A 27,005-nucleotide genomic window follows, 5' to 3' on the forward strand; every position below is an offset into this window, starting at 1 on the left:
ATCCTAGTCTTTTTTATGTAAAGACATATTAAAATCATGCCTAGAAGCGACTTAATTTTCTAATTACTGCTAGTATTCATGACCCATTTTATGAATCTGCCCCAGCATATGGGCATATAGACTGTCAAGCTCCAAAGCTAGTACCTGCGTGAAGTAGCAGACTAAGAGCTCTAGAAGCATTATAGTCAAGATGTTTACATTTTATGCTAAATATGATGCCCTAAGTATTAAAGAAAATTGGAAATATGAGTTTAGCCATTAGGCACAAAATTAGTACTCTTTTGTCTTGGGTGGCATGAGACACAATCACCATTTCAGAAAAAGGTTGTGTTCAAATCTGAATCTACCCAATTCAGCTAGTATGTAGAATTTGATTAGTGAATGATTTCCTTGATTGAAAATTAAAATTAAATCAGCAGCAGCTTTTTATCCTTGATATTTTTTTTTTTCATTCTGACAGGTTACACTCTCCGTAGAGTGTTCTCCTCCGTAGTGGTGCTCAGAAAATGTACTGGTTGTGCAGAACCTCTACACTGAAATTCTAGCAAAGGCAGGAGAAAATTATTCAATAAGAGCATATGCATACTCCCAAATTCTGTGCTAGTGTTGGTATCTCTCATTGAAAAAATTTTTGAGATTTCAAGGGGCCATGGGTGGATGACAGTTTGCAAAAGCTATTTTTATATCCACTATTGTTATCTTCACTAGCAGTCTTTTACAGACCATAGCTTGTCAAAACAATAAATCAAGACTGTAACTTACACAAACTCACACTGGTTGGAGACTGCTTCACTGTAGAATAATGCCTTTGCATAAAACATTCCTATTGCACAGTTCAAAACAGTAGATTTTACTCAGGCTTTAAAAAAATAGATGATTGTTTCTGGTTGTGAGAGGTTTTATGAATATGTTTATAGGCAGAAATCAGCCATAAAAGACATAGGCTATAAAGCACTGGGAGCTATAGAACAGAAATCATTGTCCAAAGCACTTTCTGAACTTCAGGAAACGATAATAAAACTGAAAAAGTACTTGTCAGATTTGAAATGCAGTCTTAGCAAAGACTTTCTTTGCACCAACATGTTGTAAAAAGTATATATTTAAATACTGAAAGTAAGGAGCTGCAGAAAAAGACTACTTCTGAGAGTATATCAAATTCGAGTAAAAGAGCATCCAGATGACAGTTTGCAAAATAATAATGTGATTTTAGGTACTCAATTCAAGAGAAAATGACAAGTAACCTTCCAATCTTACACACAAATAGCTACATCAGGGTCATAAATTACATTCAAGGTTGAGAGCCTATGATGCAAGGGAAAAGAAAAATGTACTGATCACCCAATTTTATCCCTTGAGCAAGTCCAAAATTTTACCCAAAAGTACATCCATTAAACCTAAGTGGCTCCTATTACTGTGAGAGCCTTGTGATGGTGGAGTGATTCTATTTCTATATTATAAACAGGAAACTCAGTACAGGAACTAAAATGTCAGATGTTACGAAGTTACTTCTACTTGCTTCAATAGCTCAGTATTTGCAAAACCACTGTCCCTTTGCTAGAGTTACATGACTCTTCAGCTTTGTCTCCCTTCAGGGAGGTCTGGAGATCACAGATCTGCTTTGGAAGGCAAAGAACTCTTGCAGAGAAGGGAGTGGCCACACACCAAAACAATTCCTCAGATAGGTGCTAGGAGTCTTAGCATCCAGTAAATAACACAACACTTTCCTCATTGGTTGAATTTTCCATCTTGAGCTGCAATTCAATAGCAATGTTGTCAGGTCTCACCTGCACCTTTCTCTCCTTCCTGCATCAGGAAGTTACACCACCATAAAATTGCTCCAAGGAGCCCTGCAGCCCCTTCCAAAGAATTTTTTGAGTTGAACTGATGTTTCTTTGTCTGGTTAAAAGTATGTTGCAGCTGGCATGCAACTGATGCCAGTTTTAAGATCAGGTATGTGATAGCATGAATTGACGTAATGTAAGTGCTGGAAATAAAGAGTAGTCATCCCCAGCAGGCCTGAGCATATAAAAACTCCACTTTGAACTTCCACAGAGCTTTTAGCTCAGACAGGCTATTAAATCATATAAACTGACAAGCTGTATATCACAGTCCATTATAGTAACAAGGTTATCCTATTAGTTTAAGAGGTGATTGCTTGGGTTAGGCAAACTCTGCTGGAGACCAGAGTGGCTGCCCCATGGAAAGGAACAGCCCCAGAGGAGCATGCTTTTATGTCAGAAACCTATGTGTCATCTAAAGGCAAGCTCTCAAACTTCTGCTGTTCTCTGACAGAGGAACGAATCAGGAAGAGATAGTAAACCAAGATTATCCTTGCCACAAAGTTGACAAACATCACTGGTCCTCCCAGGACCAGCTTGCAGACTAGAATAAAATGTCCCAAGTGATCTCCAGTTCTGCTGAATGATCACTGATCCTGGGATCAAGACAGCAAGCATCATCATGACACGATCACGATTCCACAATAGCCTGACAATTTCCCAACACACATCAGAACAACAATTTGAGTTGTTTGCACAACCCCAGATGCAGCAGAGGAAAAGAGCATGAAGCACCCTTCAGAGTATATTCAGGCAGTTGTACACAAATTGCAAGACAAAAATCACTACAGTCACTGTAATGATCTGCAGCTGGGACAGGTAACTGGAATGCAGTATAAAACCTCTGTTGTTTCTGTGGCACATGAAAAAGGGAAACCAAGGCATTCACAGCCTTAGTGTCTGGATAAGGAGGCACCCTTATTAGAAGAGAAGTCCAGCATCCATGCCTACAAGCATTCAATATAACCTGAAAAATAGTTACACAGATCTTTCAAAAAAATCCCTAATCTTAAAAGCTACAGGATATCCATTTATGGAATAGCTGTTAAACTTTCCTATATGCTACAATGAACATAGAAAAATATCCAATAATTCACATACATTTAAAATATATTTAATATGGCTGCAGTTCGGTTCAGTGAAACCTGTGGGAAATTTGGCATGGCCAATGACAAACTATATGTGAACCAAACTGATAAAATTTGTGCATGAATGCTGCCTGATCCAAGTGCAGTTACAAATTTGTCATATGACTCCCCAGTTGATGCTGGTACATCATCTGTACCTGAATTTGACACTGGAAGCGTCTGAGTGTTTTACAGTCTTAAAGCCATAAACATCAATCCAAATCTTGGTGGAAAGCTACTGGTTGTGAACAACTGCAGAAAGCCTGAGAATGGGCGAGAGTGAACATCAGGAAAAGCTGAGAGCTGCAGTGAAGCTCCAAGTTCTGTCACAGCAAAGGATGGAGATGTCGCCCCAAGTGGCACTGAAGGTATAGCAACAATAAATCATGACAACAGTAACACCACAAATGGATGAGAATGTCTCTTCTTTACAAGAGGGATTTTGATCTGGAAGATCATGCTAAGATAGATGGAATCCAATGAGAGAGCACCTGGTCAAAACTAACCACAGTGGAATACAATTTAAAAAAAAAAAAAAATTAAAACGTGGGTAAAGATTAATTCCAGAACACTAGCTGAGCTGGCACTGGAGCTTAGTAAAATTCGTGCTCCTGTCATACCCAGAGCCTACCTGTCAGCATTTCAGCTGGTTGTGTCAGCTGCAAACACACTGCTGGTGTCTGCTGCAGCAGTACTTTGATCATGTGCAGATGGAAAGCAAATGTACCATGCAGATAATACAACACCTGCTCTTAGGTCTTATGTAGTTTGATCTGGTTTTATGCACATTATTTCTTAGGCTGATGTGACCTTTTCTGCTTCACACATATACTGTGTTGGCATTTTTAGTGAGGGGAAAAACTCATCAGCATACTTTTTCAATCGTGTATCAATTATTTGCTGGTGTTTCACTTAAAAATGCTGGCAATTTTCCAGTTCATTAGGAATCATCTCAGATCTGACTCTGCCAGCAAGAAATACAACTATTACGATACCAACAGTAAAATATTTAACCTAAATTAAAAAAAAAAATCCCTACTGCTTACAAAATCGTAGCATAACAATTATGGTGCTGGCTGAAGCAATTTCTAGTTTTAGTGCATATGTACCTAAAGGAAAACTGTTCTGCATCTTTTACTCCACAGAAGCTGTCTTGAACAATTAAGTTACTGATAGGTAAAAGAGTTTGCAACGTTCACTGTACTTGTTGTAAGCAAGGTATTAAAAACTTGAGGACTCAGCAGAGAAGGCCCTAGGAGAGAAGCAGTACCGACTTTGTATTAGAAAATAATCTTTCTCCTAAGCAAAATTTATACTGATTATTTAAAACATATCTATTCCCATTTGCCATTTTAGGCACAGGGTACTTTAAAGCCACCACATTGTCCTAGCTCATCCAGCCTTCAGTCCTGCTGGCATATGTGGGGAGTGACACGATGGCTCCTTGTGCAATGCTGCTTTTCCAGCTGCATGGCTCTGATGCACATCCTGTTATAGGGAAAACAAAGGAAGACTCTCACTGATTTGTGTAAGAACTGGGAAGCCTTTCCACCTGACAACCACTCAGATTACAAGAGATTTATAGGCTGCATTGTACTATAAGTTGTTCCTTGAGAAGCCATTAATCTGCCTGTGTCTTACACTGGCAGGGCAAGGTGGGTATCAACTGCTGCCACGCTGAGTGGAACAGCAGCTCATGCAAAACCACCACATCTAGTCTGTACTGCACAAAACCTCGTCTTTCTACGAAGTTTCCTAGGAGAGATTCCTCTTCAGTCCTTTCTTGCCATTGCGACAAGGTTCTACAAGATGCATACTACAAGCAGCAAATGTGAAACAACAGATAAGCAACCCTGCAGCTACGCTGGCAATAGAAAAGTTTTACTTATGCAAGCTTTTATGAATGTTGAACCAAATGATACAATGGTTACTTTCAGTAAGTGCCAAGAAACTACAACTGCTCAGAGGACCAAGAAGACTTAGACCTGGAGTGTTATGTGATTGCAGTAGCTGCATCTATGTTGTGGAGTGGTGTAGCAGGGCATCTCACCCCTCAGAAGAGCTTATCTGCGTCCTGTTAGCTGGTGAAATAAATCAGGGCATCTCGCCCTTCACAAGAGCTTGCTAACTGGTGAAATATCTCAACCAAGACAACTTGTCTTGCAGTGACTATTTTTTTTTTTTGACGCCATGAAAGAAAAGCTTCCAGCTGTCAATAGTTATCTTGCTGTGGAAGTGAGATCTGGAAAGATAAGCTGGAATTTCTGACTGACAGTTCACTTTACAAACTATAAAAGCTGCACCAAACTTTCACAAAGCAGAAGTCTTCTGCATGTTCCCTGGAACTGTGTGGGGCTTTCTCTCCAAAGCTGGGATGCTTACTTTATGGTTACTGTCTGGGGAGCTGAGTGAAAGCACTCAATACACTATCATTATTTTGGTGGTAAATTACATTGACTCCTAATCTATATTAGTTCTTTGCTAGCTTTAATAGAGATACCTTGATATTGTGTACTATTTTATGTAATCTACTAGTTCTCTTTGTTTCATACTGCATAATAAAAAAACTCTGTTTAAGGCCTTTTGTCTGTTATTGCCTACCTATTAAATAAATAACTCATTTTATAATAAACCTGATCTGCCATCCTTAGAACTTGCAATTTTAGGTGCGGGCCATACTAAATTTAAACTGCTGCAAAAGATCTGAGGCTTGCCTGAATCTCCCACCTGATCAGTAACAAGTGGCCACCTTGACACCTGATGTAAAGTATTCATTGGCACCTATGCTAATGCAAGACGAAGACTGAACGGGATGGACAGAGATAAGTAAAAAGGAACAAGTAAGAATAATGAAAACGAGCCCACAAATGTCACAGTTACCTACTCCTCCCTGCTGGTCACTCCCTGGATATTAGGGTCAGAAACCCAGCCCTTCTGTTGCTATTGCTTCCAGGTTTTGCTCTGGGGAGTATGCTGGGGTTTTCAAACTGCCATAACCTACAGTGTGGAGGTTCAGCCAGGGCTAATGAGTGTCAGAGCCTGCCCCACTGGCAGCCCTGCTGGGATGTGCCTGTGTGAGAGAACTGGAGACTTTCCCACATTAGAACCATGTCTGTCTGTCTCTTTTGATTAGGATTAATCTAAGCTGATCCTTACGTGAAAATAATTATATGAAAAAATAAGAAAAAAGGATGTACCTTTGTGAAAAGAAGATAATTTCTGTGAATGAGCCGATCTCTACAACAGTGGGATCAGAGGCTGTCTTATCTAAAACTATTTACAAGTCATCTTGACACTGTTCAGGTTTGACAGCTCTGTGTGTAAGCTACAGCACTACATATGCAGCAGCCGTATCACCACTTATGAACAAAGCATTTGCTTGGCATAACATGGACTCAATTGCCGATGCATATATTGCATCAATCTCCAGCAAATAAAGCATTAAATAAAGTTTCTGTGAAATAAACAAAATATCTGTCATTGCAATCACTTCTTGTCTGATGCCAATACTTAACTATAAGTATGTGCCTGTCTCTTATGTACAGTCACTGAGCCAGGCTGTGCTTCCAGGCACATTTTGTGAATTCTGCAAGTTGTTGCCTTGATCTTTTTCCTAGCTTTTAGGTTTTATAAAACTGTATAAATGCTGTTTTCTTCTACTATCTTTCATTAGCAGAAAGCAGCCTACATGGAAATGTCTGGGCTTGGATTCTGCCACAGTTACATCTTCTGCTTGCCCTTCTTCACGTTCCCACTCTTCCCTTTATCGCTACTTACTCAAAGGGGTCGCTGGGATCAGCTCTCTGGAGCTCTGGAGGAATCGGTATTCTTTTGTAGTACATTTCCCAGTCAAAAGCTCCTCGCATGGCATCCCCCGCCTGTGCCTCGTAGCCAAAGTGATTGTGGTCAATGACATCGATCATAGGACACACGATGGTTTTGTGGTTAAGTGCAATCTGGTCTGAAAAATGAAAGTAGAAAATAGGAAATGGCATGTCTAGTCAAGCCATCTATCGTATTACTGCAAAGTGAATCCCACAGGTTTCTCATGTTTGAAGATTATTTGCTTTGTGCCCTATGGCCCCCCAATATTTTCATTTTTCAAATCTGTATCAAACCGTTACTTAAAGTAGGATTAATGCAGTTGGGCAATGATTAGAAGTATTTATGGTTCTTTAAAGGGAAGCACATGCCTGTGAGACCCACAGGGGTCCAGTAATCTGTATTTCTCTCACATTGCTACTCTGAGCTGCCCCCAGTCTGTCAGCTATGGAACAAGCCAGCAAGCAAATCGTAAAAATACTCCTTCATCTGTGGGGAGTGTGTATGGGAAGCCCCTGCAAGAGAGATTTACTTCTGAATGTGAACCTTGGCCCTTGCAACCACTCAGTCACTATTCCTGTGGCTGTAGTGTGCATCAGCTTTGAAATCAAATGCTCCAAATTAAAGGCAAACTCCAACACAAAGAGCAAAACAGAGCTTGTCTCCCTTTTTTTTTTTTGTACCAATCTTTGAGTTATAAAGAAGACTCCACAGTATTATTTTTGCTTGCTTTCTAGAGAAAGGAGTCTAGTTTTGCTTTAAAAAAATTTAGAATGGTGAGACTAAATCAAATTCCCACCTCTAGCATAAGGTCAGCTGGGCCTGAGTCTGCTTTGGTGAATTCTATTGCTTAATCATATAGAGCTCCTCTGAAAAGAAAGACAAGAAGATAGGCCAACATCAAGAACCAGGCAGAAGAATAAAGGTTTGAAATGAGGAAGTACAGAGCAAACCTATAGCTGTGTTGACATGAAAGGACAATAAAAAACTACCTATGAACCTTCAAAATAACCCTAAAATCTTAAAATTCTAAGTAAAATAAAGCTTTTTCTCCAAATGGCAGCTTAGACCCTTTACATTATTTAGTACATTTTAGGGCCTATGTGGAAAACTTTTTCTTTCCTGGTTTTGTCATTTAGATTTCACAGATGCTTGATAATACCCTAAAAATAATCAGAAGGCTGAGTGTGGATTGAATAGGATGTCAGGTAATACTGGTATAATGATTAATAATACAGGTTCTACTTCCATGCTTCTGAGGGACTGGAGTTAAGAAAAAAAGATTATTTTCACAAAACATCTGGGTCTTTATATTTATGCTCAGAAGTTTAAGTTTAGAAACACCGTCCAAATCAGGGATCAATGCTGCTAGTAAGAAATTACTGTGACTGAAAGTACAGCAAGTTTTTACATCCTTATGCTTTAATAGTGAAAAAAATTAAAAGCACAGGTTCTCACAAAATTCTAGGAAATTAATCTCAGAGATAATGGCTGCATTACTGTTGCTATTGCCAAATATTGGCACACTGTAGAATGTTATCTGTGATCATTATATAAAATCACTTTTACATAATCTCTTTCCTGTGATGGCCCTCCTAATAGTTATAGGGCTTATAACAATCTGTCTCTGATCCCCCCTTCTAAATTGATTGGAATAGAGAAACTAAATGGGATTGATTTGTCTGGAGCAGGTCAAAGGTAGACTCATAATGCTTTAGCATCCTTCTCTTCATCTTTAAAAGCTACTGTCTTTAAATACACTGAAGGACTTGAAATCTCCAAGTCATATGCAAAGATAGTCAGGGAGAAATTTATTTCAGCAATGCTCAAGATCAACGCCAGTCTTAATTTCTGCAACTTTCAGAAATTCTGCAAGTATGATAATGCTTGCCTGCCTGTTTTAGTGTGTTTCTGCAGAAGTTATTTCTCGGCCTCTAAAATACTTTAGAGATAAGGAACCACAGGAAAATCTCAACTTTTGATGAAACCAGAGTGTTTGCAGTTGTGCACACCAAAAGACAAAGTAAGAAAACTTGCAGCATCAATGTTTCCTTCAGTGTGCTTAAAATAATGAATTTTACATAAATACTACTTAAATTAGGCTTAAATGTAGCCCCAGTTTGAATTTAGGAAACAGGAAGAAAAGGCTGTAGGGCTAACTTACATTTCACAAGTGTAGTGGTATCACAGGCTTAGATATGCAAACATGCTGCTACCTTGCTCACCCACTGCTCTTTCCTCCACCTGCTTCTAATGCCAGACACTGAAAGCCACAGCTGAAATGCTTTACAGTTTCTCTTCCACTGCCTTTACTCCTCATCCCCATACAGATTCCTACTGGTCTGAAAATAACCATTCATTATTTCACTGCATATATGCTTCAGATAAAGAGAAGAACAAACAGATAAGCATCACATTCATGCAAAAATCTTGCAGATTTGAGGGAAAACATGAGAACAAGAGGGGACATTGCTCAGAGCTCTCTCACAAGAAATTTTAACCAATATATACATAACTATTTGAATTCAGGACTTTTAGGATCAAGCAGAGTAAGCATATATGGCAATAAACAGAAGTTTTCAATACTGGATGAGTCACTATCACAGAGATACAAGTTTTATATCTATGAGAAACGACTATCCTTTTAAATTCAAGTGCATGTTTCAAACTGGGCTGGATAAAGTAACTATGCCGAATTGCAAATAGTCTTATTTTTGCAATTTTTCAATGCAAATATTTTTATTGTCACACTTAAATACTTGATTACAGATAGTGACAACATTTGAGTGACTCAGCAACTGAGTTGCTGTAAGTAGCTGTACCCTCAGTTTCTCCACTGCCAAACAATACATCATATACATGTTGTGGAGATGGATAACAAGCAGGTGTTTTGATAACTTGCTAAGCATAATTCAAACATGATGTATTTTTAATTCTTAGTCAGGAAAAGAATCTGTTTTAACAAACCTACTTCTGGTAGGCTATGTCACCATTGATCTACTTCCATCTTTCCTCTTACTGCTCCTGCAGCAACATCAGCAGAAGGAAATATGTGCCTGAATATTTCTGGTTTGCCACTCAAGTTTCTTACCTGCTGTAACTGTGACATCACACTGCACTAAACTGTCAGCTGCTGGAGCCCAAGTCACATCTTCCCTTCTGCTGAGGAGTGACAACAAACAGCTGTGTTTGCCAGCCTTTTTACATCGCTGCCTAGTTAGTAAGCATCAGTTAAAATTCTCTCATATCTCACAGTGTCTTACCAAAGCTTAAGAGCCCATTCAAGCAAAGAAATAAACTCAATAAAGCTTAAAGAAATTAAAGGCATTTTATATCCATTTTTAAGACAACAAAACAAAGGACTGCAACTGAAAACAAATGTGGCTCAGACCCACAAAATCATTTAGATACCCTAAAGTACTGAAATAACTCAGTCTTCATTTGGTCTAAAAGCTGATAGTTAATTCTGAAAATGATACTGAAATAGCTCTGAGAACCATCTTTAAGTGGTTCTTGGTTCCTTATCTCCCTCCCCAACCTCTAACTTTCAAGGTCTCATTTGGAACAAAACCTGGTTTGGAACAGTGGAAATTGCTGCTCCTCTCAGCAAAGACTGCCAGTCCAGAGCAGAGCTGAACTGTTGAGGTACTTGTTGAGGATTTTTCACTACACATGCCAGACACAATCAGAGCTAAACCAGGGCAGCTTCAAAGCAACAAACACTCAACATGTCCTCTGTTGTGGTTTCCCTGAATGACTTCCACTCACATGCAGTGCTGAGTGAATCACAAAATGTAACTTCTGATAAACACTTGAAAACATACATTAGCTTTACTATTATTAGCAGCCAGGTGTGACCTGATTTCAGTATAGTAAATATTTGCCATCTAAAGATTATAAGACAATTCTCTCATTCCTTTAGAAAAACAGGGCACAGAAAAAATATACTAGATGTGTGTTCATTTTCTATTTGTACTTTATGTAATGCTCTACTTTTCCTTTCAAAATAAAACAGAATTGATTCTGGGCTTCAGTATTCCTCAAGACTCAGTTTTAGGTTCTCTGGCTGGTTGGTTATCTACAGGTATTCCACTATATGTGGAATGAATACGATCTCATTCCTCTTGAGAACTGAGGGGCACTGATGCAGTTGCTCTCATCTTTCTAGTTTTCTGATTTGAGGTTGAGGGTTCAATACCCAACTGCACCCTGGCTGCAATTATGAATCCTTTGTTGCCATTCTATTTATTTTTTGGTTTTTACAGGGTGAAATCTAGCTAGATGTATGGAACAGATTATGTGTCTCATGTGAGATCACACAGGCTAGGGGACAAGGCCCAGCCAGAATGGGTTTATGAAAGTCTGGTCCTGCTTAACATGATCTTCTATAAGCAGGTAACCTGGATGTGGGGAAAGGCTGTGGAAATTGTCTACCTGGACTTCAGTAAAGACTTTGATACTGTCTCTCACGGCATCCTCCTGGAGAAGCTGGCAGCTTAGAAAGGTGCAGTCTTTACTGGATAAAAAAAGTGTCTGTATGGCCAGCCCAGAGAGTGGTGGTGAATGAAATTAAATCCAGCTGGTAGAAGACTGGAAGTGTTGTTCCCCAGGGAATCAGTACTGGGGCCAGTACTTTTAAACATCTTTATCGATTATCTAGATGAGGGGATCAAGTGCACCCTCAGGCAGGATGCAGATGACAGCAAGCTGGATGGGAGTGTCAATCTGCTGGAGGGAAGGAAGGCTCTACAGCAGGATCTGGACAGGCTGGATAAAGAACTGAGCCCCTTGGGTCATAACAGCCCCATGCAGCACTACAGGCCTACAGATGCACATCTTGGAAGCTGTCCAGAGGAAAAGGGCCTGTGGGTGCTGATTGACAGTGGCTGAACACGAGCCAGCCCTGGTGGCCAAGAAGGCCAGTGGCATCCTGGCCTGTATCAGCAATAGTGTGGCCAAAAGGAGCAGGGCAGGGATTGTCTCTCTGGTGAGACTGCACATCAAGTCCTGTGTCCAGTTCTGGGCCCTTCACTACAGGAAGAACATTGAGGGTCTTGAGCATGTCCAGAGAAGGGCAATGGAGCTGGGGAAGGGTCTGGAGCACAAGTCCTGTGAGGAGCAACTGAGGGAGCTGGGGTTGTTCAGCCTGGAGAAGAAGAGGCTCATGGAGGACCTTATCACCCTCTACAATTGCTTGAAGGGAGGTTGTGGTGAGGTGGGGGTTGGTATCCTCTCCTAGTGATAGGACAAGAGCAACTGGCCTCGACTTGGATTTCTCTCTGCTCCTTTACGACATTTGTGCTTCACATGAAGACATGGAGGTTATTTATAAAAATGCAGATGTTATGACTGAGGGCAAGAGGGGAACAACAGGAACAATTATGCATGAATCGATACGGAAGACAGAAAAGATAAAAATTTGGAATTTGTGCATTATCTTATTACTGATCTGAAAAGAAACTAGTTAGTAGTATTTTTCTTGGTCTCTACTGATAGCTCATTAGAAGAGCAGTACATGCTGCTGCAAATGCTTTATCAGCTTACAGTGTGGCCCAAGAGTCCTAACAACAGAATTCAAGGAACAATAACCATTAATTAGTGAATCCATAACCTTCTGTGTATTTACAGCAGACTTTTTAAATGAATACAAATTTCTTTATTAGTTAACTCAGAAATTTTCTTTGGTTATGATAGCAAAAAGTACTCACTTTGCAAAGCATGTATACTTTGCATGTAGTCAAGTGTGTAGAAAAGAGAACATTATATCCTGAAATGAAATCCTCGACTACAACAATTGATACTTTCCATTCCTGTAACTAATGGAGCTTTGCTGGCTGCAGCTGGAATCCAGCAAAGCAGTCAATAGCAAATCATTCTTTCTGAGGTTCCTGTTGTGAATGCTATTGCTATTAGATTTAACACTGAGGCCTTGGATATATTTACAGCAAAAACTGTTTTAATGCAATGTGTAAAACTAGGAAGGAGTACAACACCGTCATAACATACCTTTTCAGGTGTTTAGTAAGGGCATAGCATTATACTAGATACAGCAGACTATTTAGTAGTAGTAATAATAAATTGCAACTACTATAAGCTAAAGCAATACTGCAAGATTTTACAAATTCTTTAGTCTCAGGAAACAAAATGCAGCTGCTCAACATTTCTTGGAGTTCTCTCTCATACTGACAACTTCAGACAAACCAGAACTACAGCAGAACTCCAAACACTTTGATACAGCCTATGTACTGCTTACTGTGGGACATAGCTTCAATTGTTGGTTGTATGTTCTAATTTTAATGTCTGATAAATGCTCATGCACTTACTAAGCAAGGGTGGCAGCCAATTCACGTTGACTTCGCAGTGGGAATCCAGAAATGTCAAGACTTCTCCTCTAGCCAGTGAGGCTCCCAGCAGTCTGGTCCGAATGAGCCCTTCTCGTTTCTTGGTACGCACAATCCTCACCTTGGCAAAACGCACCATGTATTCCTCCAGCTTCTCTTTTAAATGTTCTAGAAAGAAGGGCAAAAAAGTGTCAGTGGTGCCAGGCCTGGAGGAGCCAACAGAACAACAGGTTGGTGTACAACCTGCAAGCTCCTTATCTACTTCCATCTCTAGCCACTTCAAGTCCTCCAAACTCTGCCACAAATCCTCCTGAGATGGTTCAGAAAGTGCAAATATTCTCAGTTTTATCACACAGAGGAAGACACTGATACTCTGCTGCAGTTGCTACTGGCAACCTGCCATCCACAATATAATGGCCAAAACACCTGCAGGATATTCATCCATTCTCTGGCTCCTGCAGACCAGGGCCATATAAACATTCTGGCCATGTCATTTTATAAACAGTGTCCTTTCCAAGTCAGTTTCCTATATGAAAATATTATGAAGAATTATGCATGGAAATAAATTTAAAACATAAAACTAACACAGTGAGGTTGTTTTTGTAATGGAAAGGGAAACAGAAATGAAGAAAGATCTTAATAGTAAGATACCAGCATGAAGCACACAGACAGCTGACTTCCTAATAAAATTAGGCTGCAAACGTAGAGTAGGTCATAGGTTGTGTGATCTGCAAAATCTGGTTCTGTTTGTATTGCAAAACATCATCTTTGGGAACATTTTTTTCTTCTGACAAGAAGCGCACACTAAGAATCATATAAAAAGCTCAACAACAAAAAAACACTCTACAGTTTTGTCTCTTCCTAAATACATCTAAAACACAAGTCCTGATCTTTTGTCTTTGCTATAACACCTCAGTCTGCCACTCATTACTTTGGAAAATGATGATAATTTCATTAATCAGGGGAAAAGGGAGAGAAAACCTTAGTCTCTAATAATTAAAACTGTTGATAAGCAACATTTAGTGATGCTAAGGATTGCAAGTTAAGTCTCATGGAAATGGCTTTGTCTAATATCAGCTACAAATTCTTTGGACTTTTATGAAAAACACAGGCCTTTTTCCTGTTTTTACATCGTTACAAATTGCAAGAGGTTTGCTGTGGACTAGCGAAAGGATTTCCATTTAGCCGTATCCTGGAGTATATAATGCTGACACAGAAATTAAAGGCAATGAGCAAACAACTCACAGTACAGACAAAACAGGATCTCATGTAAAAATAAAATTAAGCTCCAGTGAAATAGAGCTCCCTCCACATGTCTCTTTTAATCTTTTTTCCTAGCTGACAAATGCATACGACTTTCCAAAGCTACCTGCAGATTAGGAAGGAGTAGAACACTGATGTGTATTTAGTGGAAGAGTACTATATGGGATGGTCCTCCATACTGAGGAATCCTGGTGCACACTGGCATAGAAGAGGGACTGGGAACATCACACTGCAATGATTACAAAACAGGTTGGGAGGAGAAACTCAACTCTCTGGGGACACCCTGAGTCAATAGAGAGGTTTGTGCTCATAGCAATGCCTGGGAGAAGTATTAGGTCAAGTGAGGAAAGCCAAGTCTGAGACAAAATAACAAGCCCCCAAAAAAGAATGATATTCAGATAAATAGAGAAAGTTTTTGTCTTCTACTTGGTGGCTAACTGTAGAATACACATCTACATTCCCAAATAAGAAGGAAAGAAGTATCTCTTTTTCCATCCCATTTCACTATTACATACTGAATAAAATCCCAACAGTAGCAATGTCAAGAGATGTTCTGTGTCCTGAATGGTGGGTTTTATATGACCAATCAAATTCACAGGACAAGGCCTGTGTGCTACTCTGACTCATTTTAGCTACCAGCTACAATTCAGTTTTGTGACTGAACTGAGGTTTATTCAAGCCCTGCATCATTTTGTGCCCACAGGCAAGACTGTTTAAAGTGTATATTTATTGAACTGTTTTTCTGTTTTTATGAGCTCCATTGAGACTATTCCCATAGTGCAGGAATATAGAAGAAGGGAAATAGACCTTAAAAACAAAGATACAAAGACCTTGCAGGTAATATAAGAAAGTCTGTTAGGGCTGTCAGTCTGAATTTTTTTCTGTATTGTAAATTGTATCATCTAATAGCCATGAAAAATGAAAAAGCTCCAAAGTGACAGGTTATTACATATTTCCAAAGTAAATCAAATCTAATCAGTTAGGTACCATAGGTTCTGTTAGTCCTCAGACACCAGAAATTTCCTGTAGTTCTCGAAGGTCACCTGACCCTTCTCCTTTTCCATCCACAAGTCTTCAGTTTGTTTGCACTGAATAGTGCACAGGGACCCAGCACCAAGAGCAAGACCACATTGCTGCACATTGTTCAGACAAGCACTAAAAAGAATTGGGTTGCTCAGCCAGAACACACCTCTCCAGCTCTGGAAGCAACCACTAAATGCCTTGGCTATAGTACAAATCCCCCATCATCACCTGCCTTCCCTCAGAGATGGATTCCCTGATGAGACTCTAGTTGACCACAGGAGTTGACCAGCTACTACACAGCTCTGAACTGCATTATGTGTCAGACATAATTACTTTACTCTTCCCTGTTTCTAGGCAGTTTCCCTCTTTGTAGGTGAAGGCAGCTACCAAGAAAGCACCTAAATGCTCTAAAAGGGAGAGAAGCAGGAGCCTTACTTGGACAATGCGAATTGTTTGTGGTGTTGGTAGGATCTCTGGTGCCTGTAGGCACACGTGAGTTGGGACTTCACTAGTTGGGAGTCACAAGGGTTAGGGTAAGGTCCTTACAGCAGGCAGTTTGAATATGGCCACCACTGATGGTTAAATGAACTAATACAAATGCACTCTTTTCATGCATTCTGATTGTTATCACTTGTCTTGAGCCAAATTAATTCACTGAAATTCAGTCTCATACAAAGGAATTAATTTCACTCCTTCCACATCTTTCATTTGAGAAATTTTGAAAGCTGAGTGCCTATCTTCTCAGGAAAACACTTCAGGGAGAGATGATGTAAACTATCAAATTATGATACATTCTTTTCTGTTCTTATATCAATTGCTAAATAACAATAGGGTTGAATAATATGATTTGATTGTCATTAGTTGTATTGGAACTTGAAATCTATTAAATCAATGGTAGTTCATACTGTTCCTTCATTGCTTCAGATTCCTTACAAACTCAGGAAAAAGGTCTTGCAAATTTTAAATATTATTTTTTCTTTGGCAAGGATAATATCTGAAATTCTGTGGAACAAACAAAATCTCTGTACCAGCTTTCTTCCTCTCTCTCAGACAATCTTCACACATTTAAACAGCATGTCACCTGATTTGTGATGAACTGCATTAAAACATCCAGCACATCTTTTGATGCCAGGATTACACATCCCAAAATTATTTTCATCTACTTAATTAGTCTCATGACCAAATGATTTAATAATTTTCTTCTTGCTGCTTAAGGAACAAGTCACAAAGAGCAGAAACACACAAAATTTGCATATCTTGTTTACAGAGAATTCTAAATGCATCCTCATTTAGACATATCTGGAAATAGTAAGGAAGAAAACAAAAGTAATAACTCGTGAATTTTATAGAGCTTAGTTAGACAAGTGGCATGAAAAGATCAGGTCTACATACAAACTACTGCATTACTAGAGATACGTAAGCTATTTAAATTTTATAAAGCAGTTATATGCTAGCAATAGCCCAGCAGTAAGTCACAACATAGGCAAATAGAGGCCTGCAACAATACCTACTGAATCTTCAGCTTTGAGACATGGCAAGGAAGGTGGTTTGGGAATTTATTTGGGAAAAAATTCTCAGTAACTACAAATAACTACAAAAACATCACAAAGTATTTAAGTTCAATGACCAACTCCAATATGGTTGTAAGAATGAAAATATCTTAAGGTGAGGGAAAAAAATTCCCTTTTGGATACATAAGTAAATGATTTTTTAAACTTAAATCATTATGCAAGTGCTCTCTTACTCTAATTTGTCCTGCAATATCATGTGGCACTATCTGTTTAAAATTTTACCAATCTCTAAAAGCAAAAATAAACACTGAGTAACAGGCAGAGACAGTAGAACAGTAGTAGTTTTTAAGAAAACTTCAGTATTTTCTACAATTTATATAAATAGTAAAAGCATATCTTTCATTTTGAACCACATTTTTGATAAACAAATAATCTCACCATTCATGACTACTAACAAATTTAGATTTTTAAAAACTTGTCTTTTGCCAAATCTATTAGTATAAACTTCCCCTTTTCACAGAACTCCATAAATTTTCCTCACAGAAAAGAACACCAAATATTGTATTTCCTGTAGTACAACTGCATTTTCTCACAAATCCCAACTGTTTTGTTGCTAATATTATCTCCAGAAGAAGCATCTGACACAAATCCTGTATGCTGCACATATACATTTACAACTAAGCAAACTCAAGTGCACAAGTTAACAAGCATGAATCAATGTCAGCACAAAACTGTAACTGTAGAGAAATTATTTGAAAGAAATTATAATTCAGTGTATAAAATAGAAAACACAATAAAAAGACATTTAAATGTCCAGAGAACAACACATTTTGCCCATTCACTACCAAAGTAAACTGTTTGAATAGATTTGCCATGACAATAGAACAGGGAGAAAGGGTGGTTTAAGTCATATTCTGCAGTATTATATAAATTCCACTTTCAGAGTTGGGCATGAGAGAGAAGCCAGTATTTAAATTCTACAGTAAACTATAAATGGCACTTTTTGCATATAAAGAAGCCAAAGCCCCTTTCATTAAACATGGGGAGCAAATATCTAATTTGCAATTTAAAAGAAAATACATCATACTTTTCTTTACTGTGCTGATCAAATGAATCTCCGAATCCTAAGTTTGACACATGCCAGGCACCTGCTAGGCCAAGAGCTGGCACAAGCAGTGACAAATAAAGAATAATGTACAGGCAGGCTGTTTACAGGCTGTCACTGCTCTGACAAGTGATGATAAAGGGAAGCATTATGTCTCTTCTAGTGACAGCCTGTAAACAAATTCACCATTGTAATTGTTCTGTATGGGCCTCCTCTGTCTTAAAGTCTGGAGAAGTATTTCTAAAATAATAGCAGACAAAAAATCGCTTGGTCATAATAATTAAAGATCTACTCAAGCAGAGTAGACATTTACTTAATTTGGTGCCCAGAAATAAATTGGAAACCAGGATTCTGTCTTTGTCAGGAAAAAAAAAATCACGTACTAGTAAAAAGCAGAACTGAAATTCTTCTCTCATGTTGGGATGCATACAGAGAGTATTTCATTATCACCTAAGTACCCATGTTATCATGTGACAAGAAATGTTCTTCCAGGGTTATTGAGAATGTGTTAAGGGAGACTTAAAAGATTACATGACAGCTAGAGCTGGTCTTCAGGATGTGTTTGACTGCAGTATGGACCATGAAAAAGGAAGAAAAATACAAAGAAAAGAAAGCATTTTGTTAAGCTCCACTTCTGTCCAACCAGGCAAGTCCACCCAAATCTTTGCCTGTAACAGAGACCTTCTCCACATCTGTAGCACCTCAAATTCCTTTTCAGAAGTACTAAATTTCTGTCAAGGATCACTGACCAGCAAATTATCAAATAATTAAGAACAGCAACAGAATTTGCTAAATGCCTGGATAAACAACTTGAACTAAATCTGTTTATTTCTAACCTGAATTGACTGAGAAGTATGTAATTCCAGTCCATGCTCTGCCATTCCCAACATGAACCTTATGAAAATAGTCCAAAAAAAATCTTACAGTAATAGAAAAAGTATATTGGCCTCTCCTGCTATCTCAGCACAGGCATATATATGAAAGGAAGTAACATGGCCAGAACTACAGTAGTCTGTGGCCCTAGGTCAGTAAAACAATACACAAACGACTGTTTCTCTTGGTGAAAATTAAAGGAGTAAAATGGCTATTTTGCCTTGAAACAGCCACAAGGCCAGCTTCTTTGAGGCCAGCTCAAGATTATTTTTCTCTATCTTTTTTACTCTCTGGCCAGCAACAAAGAGCTTTGTGCCAATATGCACAGACAAACCTGCAAGTACACTTTTGCTCTCATAGTGAGAAGAATCTCCATCACCTTATTATGCCCCCTTATGCAAAATTGGATTATCTTCCCAGGTAAAATTAGCAAGGATATCCTCATTTCGTTTCCTGAAGCCTTGAGCATACCTTTTACCCCAGAATAGTTTAATCTTTTGATGACTAACTTAAGCTTGACACAAAATACATAAAGGAAATGGAGTGGCCTATGGTTATTCAGTCATTCCTTGTTTTCTGCTGCAATTGACAAAATAGCTCTCTCTAGTGCATTGCCATTCTTTTTCTTTTCACTGCCTGTATGTCTGCTACCACAGAAGCAAATCAGTCTGAATAGAGAATAAAAGGTGAGCCCATGAATTTGGGTACATCGTATTCCTTCCTTCTTGTTTCCCTTTAAGTTTCTTATTTGAACAATGTTGATTGGAAGTGCTGGTTAAACACAGAATAGTTGCACAGTCTATACCAAGGTCAGCTGCCACTTTTCCCAGCCAAGTCAAAATCTACAAGAAGGACAAGTCCCCTGGTTATAACTCTGAGTAAACTAATTCACTTCTGCGCTACCCTTCTTGTGAATGAGTCTTCTGTTAAGTCCAAACTAAATCTTTCAAGCTACATCCTGGGACTGTTGCCCTTATTGTACTATCTGCCAATATCAGGAAGAATTTAGTTTTGTGATCTCTGCAATTCTTGTTCAAGTTACTGTGGGCAGACGTTAGATCACCATTTAGCTTCTGCTTTGCCAGACTAAACAAGCCCAGGTTTGCCAGCCACTTCTCAAAGGTCACATCCTTTTAGCCCATGACAATTCTGCCAGCCCTCAGATAAGCTGAGTCCAGCTGTAGTTATTCTTGAATTGCAGAGCCCAAAACTGGATGCAGAATTACAGCTCTATGCAGAATCAACATTGCAAAAAGTAGCTATGAATTTTTTCTCTTATTTATCAATCTGAATCAGAACTTACCATACCAAAGAGTTTCCACACTACCTGTCTGCTTCTGGAACTTCTTGTTGTCTGGAATGGCTATGGCTCAGATCTGCTAAGATCTGTTTGGCAGAAAACTTCCCCATCCTTCCTCCAGATTTCCTTAGTAAGGACTAATTGGCAGAATAGCTTGGGTAAATACTGAGGTCAATGTTAGTCACTGATAACTTGCATGATGAGACAGTGTGCCCTCAGCAAATATGTGTATGATACAAAAATGGAGATGGTGATTGACATATCAAATAACAGAGGAAGCACAAGGATCAGGCAAAAGAAATGTCACTAAGTTCAACAAGGAGTGATAGGTTCTGCACCTAGGTAAATAACTCCATGTGCCAGTAAGGATTCAGACTGGCTGGCTGGTGTGATGTAAGGACCTGCAAAGGTCATAGTGGATACCAAGGGAATAGGAGAAAGTGTTGGCCTTGTATCACCAGGAAGGCAAACTGGATTGGGCTATCCTAGGATGAGAGTAAGCAGATAAAACTAAATTATGCTTAATGGCAATTGGGTAAGAGCCATCTTATTTTAGCACTAGACAACCCATTCTTTCCAAACAGTTTTGCACACCAAAGACTCAGATCATTTGAGATCACCATGTACTTACTGCTGATCTGGAAGTAGCACTGCTTACAGAGACACTTGTGCCAAACACTCGGAAACTTGTTTTGGCTGTGAAGTTTGGGTTAACTGGCTTGAGTCAAGCTAAAATGTGGTTTCTTTTTCTGATGTTAAAAATGACTCAAAGTCCTTGCATGATATACTACAAGGCTGTGGAGAGTATCCTGAATGTGCAATAGTTCTGTTCATTCCTTGCAATTTAATGACTATGAACTCCCAGACAGAACCCTCATTTTGATGTTCAATTTCAACAACAGCCTGTTAAAGTTGAAAGAATCTCCAAACTCCATAGTAAATGCACATTCTTTTGCCACAATCTGAGAAGGTCAACATTTCTAAGAGCAAGAGGCTGAACAGAGCTGATGAATACAGCTTGATTTCATTCAGGATAGACTTAAGGTAAACTTCTCTGAACAAATCTGTTTTGTGGTGCATAAGCTTTCATATAGTCATGAAAGGAGTGATGGGGACTGGAGAATCTGAGGCAAGCTGGATTTGCTGAGACTTCTCCAACTATAGCTCCATTCAATAGAGACATGCAGAGATCCTGGTACCTCTTTGTTCCACTTCCCTGAGCCCAGATAATTGTGACTTACCAGCCATTCTGTCACCAGCAGAGAAGTGCCTTTGTCAACAAGATGAGTGCTCAAGTTATTGAACACCTAGATATTAGGTGTGGTGACTGCTTACACAGATGTCACTGACACATCATTAAACTCTTTAGGTACTTTTTCATTCTAGATTTTTGAACAGGAAAAGACATGAAAAGCTTCATTTTTAGATTGCAGTAATGCAGCAGAGCAAGTAGAACCACCTCATAAGCAGCTAGGGCTGGCTTGATAATTTGTTGGTAGTACTGACACAGCTCCAAGTTTTCCTTCCTTATAAAGAAGCAGTGAAAGATTTTTTAATCGATTTATTACAACTGCCAGTTGTATGAGATAGTTCTTGAAACTTTCAATGGCATTGTATTATGTTAGCATATCTTTCCTACAGATGATAGCAGTCTCCTTCATTTGCAGAGGATTTTGCTCCCTAGAATTGCTTTACCACAAGAGCAACATGAATGAACTTAAACCAAACTGGGAAGAATTTCTTCCCAGTATCATCTTGGCAGCCCTGAACTTCATGTGACCCATACAAGTGTGCTCAGGGACACACTGCCCACTCAGGGGATGAGAAGGAAGGCAGAGGAGGTTGCAAAAGCTTTTTAAAAGGACATTTTTTTTTTTACAACAGAGACTTTACTGTGGATGCACACACTTGTTTGGGCAGTTTCTTACACCCCTAATTCAATGAGTGTTATTGTGGCTATAGCTCAAGCATCTGTACTACTGGATTACGTATCAGGGAAACTGTTTCAGTATACAGTAAGATAATGCAGAAATGTACACCTGTGTTTGTAGGTCATTCTCTGAACACAATTATGCACCACAGACCTGTCAAAAGAGTGACCTAGCTGCATTAAAATTTGATTATTTTTAACAGGTCTGTTACTACAGAGGTATTTATACAGTAACTTGTCCCCAAGGGAAGTATATTGTCAGGTTTCTTCCAGGTTGCAAGGCTAATTAGAAGGTTATTTGGAAGTGAATCCATGAAAGAGGAACTTTACTTGAGATCAATACATTACTCACAAATGCTATCCTCTTTCTTTCCCAGTCACAATTTTGCATCCTGACAATATTGATTCTTAAAAATTGTAAATAATGACCTGTCAAGCAGCACTTCCTTTTGTAATGTATTTTTAACACTGCAAACAGCCTTGCAGATTTTGAGACCTGTCTTTAGACTGACATTTTCTCTGTTTTGCCTGAAACAATCTTTGACATACTTCTAGCTCTTCCTCCAAACTATACCATCGACTTTTGCAGTAGGTGTTGTCTCCAGAGCAGTTTTCTCTCATTCCACTCTTCTTAACCTTTCAAATGCCAAGGACAGATTGTATTACAGAACTGGTACAACACCACTGTGAGGATGGTGCTGACCTTGTGTTTGCAGAGGACTGTAACACTGGTCCTTAGGAGGACTGGAAATAAGAGTCACAGAACACATGTAATTACTTTTTAAGTGGCATCAGATTCGGGTACAGCTCCCTACAATGAACACTTATTTCCCAGAGTAATTCCACGGCCATTCTAACATGTTGCAAACCTTAGGCTTGACTAACCTAAAGGTACTGGAATATGGCCATTTACCCACAGAATCTATGAATAACCTCCTGACTAAGTGAAAGCGTTATCCTTCAGTAGTTCTTTTCCATTCTAGGTGCTAACCATCACAGGTTGTCAGGTCCAAAATAGAGCTTGAAGTTAGTCCTTTTCCTCAAGAATTCAGTGAGGCGTTTTTCCCTAGTGAACAGGATTTTTGATGTAAATAAGAGAAGCCCTTGAAATATACTTTGATATTCAGATTTCAAAACACAAAATAGATCATGGGCAATACCTTATTTATTGTCTTTGAAACTTGAAGCTATATCAAGAAGTTGATCTTGTCTCCCAACTTTTGTATCAATATTTTCTTTTTAAAAATGCCCTCTCTGACAGAGGAACTGGAGTTCTGAGGTAAAAAATCTTTCCTGTGGAGTGATGAATTTACCTATGCTCTATATCATGCAAAAGGATAAAACATGTAAATGCACAGTGAAGTTTGTCTGACCTACTGAAAGATGCCTCTAATTCCAAGCAGTGCAAATGCTAGAAGCATGGAGCCACAGACTTCTAATTATATTTCATAGCTCCTGAATTTTATTTCCCATAACAAAACACCTGGCAATTCTAGACTTTTTTTACATGTGGAATGCAGGGCTTCATAAGCTTCAAGAATGCCTACTGATGAAGCAATTATCTAGTTCATTCTCTCAATTTCTGCATTTCATCATCCAAACATTTTCTTATCTTGGATGTTATTTCAAGAGTTTTTTCCCCTTTTCATTTTTGTCCAGAGTGGAAATACAACCCCTCTTCTGATACTTTGAAATGAAAAAGTTTCTGTTTTTTACTAAGCTAGAACTGCAGTTTTCAAAACTATTTCAATCATTTAACTGTAGAAGTCAGCTCTGTTAGTCATATAACCTTTGCACTCACTGCTATATCAAAGAGCACAGTGAAAGAAGATGGAGTTATTATTGCTGAAGAGGTTTTGAGAAAGCTGTAGTTCATGGAAATTCTCTTACAACCTACTAGCAAAGAAAAGCAATCAATTTAAGTCTTGTGTTTTACATTAGGTCCGGTACCTTGTTTACCCCATTTCATTATTTGCAACAAAACAGTTTGATTCCAAAATTAGGTCTATTGAAATCTTACAGTGAGAATTGTTTGGGTTATATACTTTGAAGCATGAGAATTAATTATCAAAAAGGAAACCATTCTCTGTTCACAGACTATCTGCTATGATGATGTTCCTCTACATCATGAGGCAAACACTGATGCATAATTAGGCATCTTCTAACACCACTGTGAGCTATTAAACAAAAAAAGAACACCATGTTTTATCATGGATATAGGATCCGCTTTTCACTTTTTATTAAAAACAAGAAAAAGAATAAATAAATGAGCTGCTACATAAATCAAGCTTTGGAATGGGAGACACTGAGTTCTTTCTTTGTTATGTTTTTCTCCCTTTGTTTTAAACATTGAATCAACCTGTCTTTTCCTATCTCCCTCAGTTGTCACAACTGTTCTGCAGTATCACTAATGCTCTTCACATTCTCTTTACTCTGGCAGGTTGCCTCATTAAGGGTAAGAAAGACATTGACTATTAAATGAATACCTAAGACTTAAAGTTTAACTACCTACCTAACTAACTAACTATTATTTTGAATATTAACTAGAAGATCCAAGCTCCAGGCAGCTTTCATACAATAAAAGATTAGACTCAGACCATGCCCGTACATTTCTATATATCTTATTTTAAATCCTCCACCATCACTTTCCCTCATCCAAACAGCTGTCTGTTTTGAAGCATCAAAAGACAGAGGATATAACCTAGTATTTTTTATTTTACATGCAACAAAGTTTATGGCAATATAGTCACCTGTGGGCACAAGGAACAAGGATGGCATGGACTGTTCTTAATCTCTCTGGAAATCTGAGCCTTAGGCTTGCTCCATCTTCCTATAGTCAGACACATGAATCCAGATTCAAACATAAGGCTTGTTACATCAGGCTACACACTTCATTTGTATAAACACAGCACTGTCCTAGTGATCTTTTAAAATCTTTCATAAATAAAGCATCAGCAGACTAGCCACTATCAAGTGAGAAATAAATCATTCCCATGAACATGTCTTCTTGCTCTTAGAAAGTGCAAAGCTGTTTCAAAACTGGAATGGTTGTATCTGCCCTACAGCATTTTACCGATCCTTAAAGTTGGACAAAACGCTGTAATTCTGAACACAATTTTCACACCTTTATTACTCTTAAAACTGCAGATTATGGATTTAATAGAGGACATAACCTTTGTATTTCATATTTCCTTGACATATAAAACATTAACATTTAAATGTAAATAGAAATACCTGAATTCAAGAAATATCTGAATAGAAAAACAAAAGATTGTATCAATTTCATTTTAAAGCACTTTTTACTAAGTATTCAGTAGACTGTCAATATCTTGACTGATCCAAGAAGTTCCACTGGTCCTGACCAGAGCTATATGAATCTTTCCCTCATCACCATCTTTTCAATGAACTGGAAGTGTGGTTCACACACTGTGTGTCACTTACACTTCTCCCCAGCTTTGTGCTGGTGTGAGGTTTCCCACTTTTAGCAGACCGAGGTCTTGTTATGAGGAAAAAAAAAAAGTGCAACATAAGAAGTGGGAAAGTTAGTGCCTCTGCCTGCAAACTTTTTAAAAAAAATCTACGCGTCCTTTGCACTCTGTACAGTTGAAAACCAGCCATGTAAAGATTTACTGTGGTAAGCAGGCTAAGCACATTGTAAAAATAAATCAGGGCAGAAAATTTCTCCCTGGAAAAACTTTTCATTGTGTGAGTCACATTTCAAGAGATGTACTGTGCTACCGACAGATAACGTCCTCCAGCTACTCAGAATTACAAAAGCAGCAGTATCTTCCCAAAAATCAACTTACTCATCTCCATGGCAGCTCTAGCAAGGGCTTTCCTGTGAAAAACATTTGCATTTAATTGTAATTTGATTTGTAGAGTTGGTAGGTCTTTTCCCATGGAAATATTGCAATCACATCTCCTTCCCCCTCCCCCCCCCAAGTTTTGTTTATTTATTTGTAACTTATTGCCTAAGTATTTTCTGCTTCTTGTGAGGCTTAGGCTCAAGTAGAACAATTAGGAAACAAATTGAATAGGTATAGGCAAAAGCACAGGCAAGCAAACAGAGAAACAGCCACCATTGACCCACATACCAGTTTTGTAACTGTTTTCATGTAGTGAATTTTTTTGAAATTTATGAAAAACTTGATAAAAAATGAAATTTGACTAAAATTTCTGATTACCCAAGACTTTCCCAGATCTATTTATCATCATCTGGAGTGGTAGATGCTTATCAGACTCTGGAATGCAAACTGTGACAGCAGTTTTACACCAAGAAATATATTTAGCCTAAATTTAAAGCTACCTGAGAGCTGGATCTCTGAATTCTTTCTAGAGTAATGTTTCTGTGTTCATATTTTCTTTGAACCAGCTGAAAGGAAGTAAGAGCAACAGAATAATAACAGAGGAAGTTAATAAAACTTACAGTGGGCAGAGTTGAATACAGGAACACTATAAAACCCAAACCAGATAGCACATTAATAAAAGGTAAAATAAAAATAGCTACCAATATTCTGATATGGATATGACTTCTATTCATACCAGTCTATCATTCTGCTGTAGCATTGGGCTTTTAGTTCTGCTGTAAAGAGCACACCAAATTTTAGCAATACATCTTGCAATTTGGTTCACTTTGTGACTTGAAGCCAAAGGGGAAATACTTAAAACTCAGACAAAAGAACCCAATTTCCAAAAAACCAGCTGGAGATGTTCAGAAGGATACAACATGCTACCTGGTTTCTTTCACTCAGACGTGTTCAGGTTGCCATGACAAAATTCTCTCTAGGATAAGAGAGATAAAACCCCTTAAAAGGAAATTTCCCTTGGTATGAAACTGATGTGCTTCATTTATTATGATTACCAGACAACTTT

The 27,005-nt window shown here is 38.5% G+C and overlaps 1 protein-coding gene across 1 annotated transcript in view; it reads right to left on the reverse strand.

Moving 5' to 3' along the window:
• Positions 1-27,005, reverse strand: part of GALNTL6 (polypeptide N-acetylgalactosaminyltransferase like 6) — a 435,822-nt gene that overhangs the window by 64,843 nt on the left and 343,974 nt on the right. Inside the window, exons 5-6 of the mRNA XM_062492844.1 lie at positions 13,111-13,296; positions 6,743-6,926 (exon numbers count right to left, since the gene is read on the reverse strand). Coding sequence (XP_062348828.1) covers positions 6,743-6,926; positions 13,111-13,296 — 370 coding nt within the window. The remainder of the gene's footprint in view (positions 1-6,742; positions 6,927-13,110; positions 13,297-27,005) is intronic.

Source organism: Cinclus cinclus, chromosome 5 (assembly GCF_963662255.1).
Source record: "Cinclus cinclus chromosome 5, bCinCin1.1, whole genome shotgun sequence".
NCBI lineage: Eukaryota > Metazoa > Chordata > Aves > Passeriformes > Cinclidae > Cinclus > Cinclus cinclus.